This window comes from Pseudorasbora parva, chromosome 7, assembly GCF_024679245.1.
Source record: "Pseudorasbora parva isolate DD20220531a chromosome 7, ASM2467924v1, whole genome shotgun sequence".
Classification (NCBI taxonomy): domain Eukaryota; kingdom Metazoa; phylum Chordata; class Actinopteri; order Cypriniformes; family Gobionidae; genus Pseudorasbora; species Pseudorasbora parva.
In genome coordinates this window covers 479,853-484,852 of record NC_090178.1, presented here as the reverse complement: position 1 = coordinate 484,852, position 5,000 = coordinate 479,853, and the positions used below count along the sequence as shown (strand labels likewise).

At 49.6% G+C, this 5,000-nt stretch overlaps 1 protein-coding gene across 1 annotated transcript in view; it reads right to left on the bottom strand.

Annotated features, from left to right (window-relative positions):
- The window catches only part of LOC137083485 (intermembrane lipid transfer protein VPS13B), a 183,556-nt gene that overhangs the window by 105,633 nt on the left and 72,923 nt on the right, over positions 1-5,000 (bottom strand). Inside the window, exons 26-27 of the mRNA XM_067449435.1 lie at positions 4,094-4,508; positions 3,767-3,884 (exon numbers count right to left, since the gene is read on the bottom strand). Coding sequence (XP_067305536.1) covers positions 3,767-3,884; positions 4,094-4,508 — 533 coding nt within the window. The remainder of the gene's footprint in view (positions 1-3,766; positions 3,885-4,093; positions 4,509-5,000) is intronic.

Sequence of the window (5,000 nt, the reverse complement as noted above, 5' to 3'; positions counted from 1 at the left end):
ACTCAGACAGACAGACAGACACTCAGACACTCAGACAGACACTCAGAAGACACTCAGACAGTCAGATACTCAGACAGACACTCAGACAGACAGACACTCAGACAGACACTCAGACAGACACACAGACAGACACTCAGACAGACACTCAGACAGACAGACACTCAGACACTCAGACAGACACTCAGACAGACACTCAGACACTCAGACAGACACTCAGAAGACACTCAGACAGACACTCAGACAGTCAGATACTCAGACAGACACTCAGACAGACAGACACTCAGACAGACACACAGACAGACACTCAGACAGACACTCAGACAGACAGACACTCAGACACTCAGACAGACACTCAAACACTCAGACAGACACTCAGACAGATATTCAGACACTCAGACAGACACACAGACAGACACTCAGACAGACACTCAGACAGACACGCAGACACTCAGCCAGACACTCAGACAGACAGACACTCAGACAGACACGCAGACACTCAGCCAGACACTCAGAAAGACAGACACTCAGACAGACACTCAGACACTCAGACAGACACTCAGACAGACAGACAGACAGACACTCAGACAGACAGACACTCAGACAGACACTCAGACAGACAGACACTCAGACAGACAGACACTCAGACAGACACTCAGACACTCAGACAGACAGACAGACACTCAGACACTCAGACAGACACTCAGACAGACACTCAGACAGACACTCAGACACTCAGACACTCAGACAGACACTCAGACAGACAGACACTCAGACAGACAGACACTCAGACACTCAGACAGACACTCAGACAGACAGACACTCAGACAGACAGACACTCAGACAGTCAGATACTCAGACACTCAGACAGACACTCAGACAGACACTCAGGCAGACACTCAGACAGACACTCAGACAGACACTCAGACAGACATTCAGACACTCAGACAGACACTCAGACACTCAGACAGACACTCAGACACTCAGACAGACAGACACTCAGACAGACAGACACTCAGACAGACACTCAGACAGACAGACACTCAGACAGACAGACACTCAGACAGTCAGATACTCAGACACTCAGACAGACACTCAGACAGACACTCAGACAGACACTCAGACAGACACTCAGACAGACACTCAGACAGACACTCAGGCAGACACTCAGACAGACAGACAGACAGACACTCAGACAGACACTCAGACAGAAAGACAGACAGACACTCAGACAGACACTCAGACAGACACTCAGACAGTCAGATACTCAGACACTCAGACAGACAGACACTCAGACAGACACTCAGACAGACACTCAGACAGACACTCAGACAGACAGAAAGACAGACAGACACTCAGACAGACACTCAGACAGAAAGACAGACAGACAGACACTCAGACAGACACTCAGACAGACACTCAGACAGACACTCAGAAAGACACTCAGAAAGACACTCAGACAGACTGACTCAGACAGACAGACAGACAGACACTCAGACACTCAGACACTCAGACAGTCAGATACTCAGACACTCAGACAGACAGACACTCAGACAGACACTCAGACAGACAGACAGACAGACAGACAGACAGACACTCAGACAGACACTCAGACAGACAGACTCAGACAGACAGACAGACAGACACTCAGACACTCAGACAGTCAGATACTCAGACACTCAGACAGACAGACACTCAGACAGACAGACAGACAGACAGACACTCAGACAGACACTCAGACAGACACAGACAGAAAGACAGACAGACAGACACTGAGACAGACACTCAGACAGACACAGACAGAAAGACAGACAGACAGACACTCAGACAGACACTCAGACAGACAGACACTCAGACACTCAGACAGACACTCAGACACTCAGACAGACACTCAGACAGACAGCCACTCAGACAGACACTCAGACAGACACTCAGACAGACATTCAGACACTCAGACAGACACTCAGACAGACACTCAGACACTCAGACAGACACTCAGACAGACAGACACTCAGACAGACAGACACTCAGACAGACACTCAGACAGACAGACACTCAGACAGACAGACACTCAGACAGTCAGATACTCAGACACTCAGACAGACACTCAGACAGACACTCAGACAGACACTCAGGCAGACACTCAGACAGACAGACAGACAGACAGACACTCAGACAGACACTCAGACAGAAAGACAGACAGACACTCAGACAGACACTCAGACAGACACTCAGACAGTCAGATACTCAGACACTCAGACAGACAGACACTCAGACAGACACTCAGACAGACACTCAGACAGACACTCAGACAGACAGAAAGACAGACAGACACTCAGACAGACACTCAGACAGAAAGACAGACAGACAGACACTCAGACAGACACTCAGACAGACACTCAGACAGACACTCAGACAGACACTCAGAAAGACACTCAGAAAGACAGACAGACTGACTCAGACCGACAGACTAAGACAGACAGACAGACAGACACTCAGACAGTCAGATACTCAGACACTCAGACAGACAGACACTCAGACAGACAGACACTCAGACAGACAGACAGACAGACAGACAGACACTCAGACAGACACTCAGACAGACACTCAGACAGACACTCAGACAGACACAGACAGAAAGACAGACAGACAGACACTGAGACAGACACTCAGACAGACACAGACAGAAAGACAGACACTCAGACAGACAGACACTCAGACAGACACTCAGACACTCAGACAGACACTCAGACAGACAGACACTCAGACAGACACTCAGACAGACACTCAGACAGACACTCAGACAGACACTCAGACAGACATTCAGACACTCAGACAGACACTCAGACAAACACTCAGACAGACACTCAGACACTCAGACAGACACTCAGACAGACAGACACTCAGACAGACAGACACTCAGACACTCAGACAGACACTCAGACAGACAGACACTCAGACAGACAGACACTCAGACAGTCAGATACTCAGACACTCAGACAGACACTCAGACAGACACTCAGACAGACACTCAGGCAGACACTCAGGCAGACACTCAGACAGACACTCAGACAGACAGACAGACAGACAGACAGACACTCAGACAGACACTCAGACAGAAAGACAGACAGACACTCAGACAGACACTCAGACAGTCAGATACTCAGACACTCAGACAGACAGACACTCAGACAGACACTCAGACAGACACTCAGACAGACACTCAGACAGACAGAAAGACAGACAGACACTCAGACAGACACTCAGACAGAAAGACAGACAGACAGACACTCAGACAGACACTCAGACAGACACTCAGACAGACACTCAGAAAGACACTCAGACAGACTGACTCAGACAGACAGACTCAGACAGACAGACAGACAGACACTCAGACACTCAGACACTCAGACAGTCAGATACTCAGACACTCAGACAGACAGACACTCAGACAGACACTCAGACAGACAGACAGACAGACAGACACTCAGACAGACACTCAGACAGACACAGACAGAAAGACAGACAGACAGACACTGAGACAGACACTCAGACAGACACAGACAGAAAGACAGACACTCAGACAGACAGACACTCAGACACTCAGACAGACACTCAGACAGACACTCAGACACTCAGACAGACACTCAGACAGACAGCCACTCAGACAGACACTCAGACAGACACTCAGACAGACACTCAGACAGACAGACAGACACTCAGACAGACAGACAGACACTCAGACAGACAGACAGACACTCAGACTCACTGGTAGATGTCTTTGCGTAGTACGGAGCGCGGCAGTGGATTGTCAGCCTGAGGAGCGACGCTCACAGATCCAATCTTCAACACAACCGTGTCTTCCTTCCTGTGCTTCATCTGTGAATCTGAACACAAACACACAAATCATCATCATCACCACCATCATCATCGTCATCATCATCACCATCATCATCATCATCATCATCATCATCATCATCATCATCATCACCATCATCATCACCATCATCATCATCACCATCATCATCATCACCATCATCATCATCATCATCATCATCATCATCATAACCATAAGTGTGTGTGAGCCTGAACTCACCTGTGCTGCTGTGCATGTCCTCCAGGGGGCAGAATATCCGGATGACGCTGCTGTTGAGGTAGATGAGCGGCAGGCTGCTGGAGGACAGGGCTCGGCTCCTCATGGGCTGCCCAGCGGAGGCTCCTCTGCCTGGGGGACGCAGCGGCGGCGGCGGGGGGGGCAGCTGGAACACGCGCGCCACCCTCGCCAGCAGGGGGCAGGACAGCACCAGGTCGAAGGGCTGAGCCGCCAGCAGGATCTCGTGCAGGTTCTGCGGAGACCCGTCCGACCCGTCCTCGCTCAGCCTCAGCGCCGCCGGGTCACGCTCCTGCCGCGCCGTCAGCTGGTGCCGCACGTTACGGGTCACCGCCCGCGTGTACGTCACCGACAGGAAGCCATGCTGCTGATGCGAGACTTCTAGAGCCTTGGCCGCCGTCTGCCGGACCAACAGAGTTAAGAGGTCAGATGGGGTTAAAGGGTTAGTTCAGCCAAAAGTGAAATGTCTGTCATTAACTCCTCCCCCTAATGTCGCTCCACACCCGTAAGACCTCCGTTCATCTTCACACACAGTTTAAGATATTTTATATTTAGTCCGAGAGCGTATGCAAGTGTATGCACACTATACTGTCCATGTCCAGAAAGGGAATAAAAACATCATCACAGTAGTCCATATGAGACATCAGTGGGTTAATTAGAGTCTCTTGAAGCATCCAAAATACATTTGGGTCCAAAAATAACAAAAACTACGACTTTATTCAGCATTGGCTTCTCTTCCGCGTTTGTGTTCAATCCTCAAATAAAGATTCAAACGGTTATGAATCAGTGAATCGATTCATGATTCGGATCACATGTCAAACTGCTGAAATCACTAATCAATTCGCTGATTCATAACCGTTTGAATCTTTATTCCCTTTCTGGACATGGACAG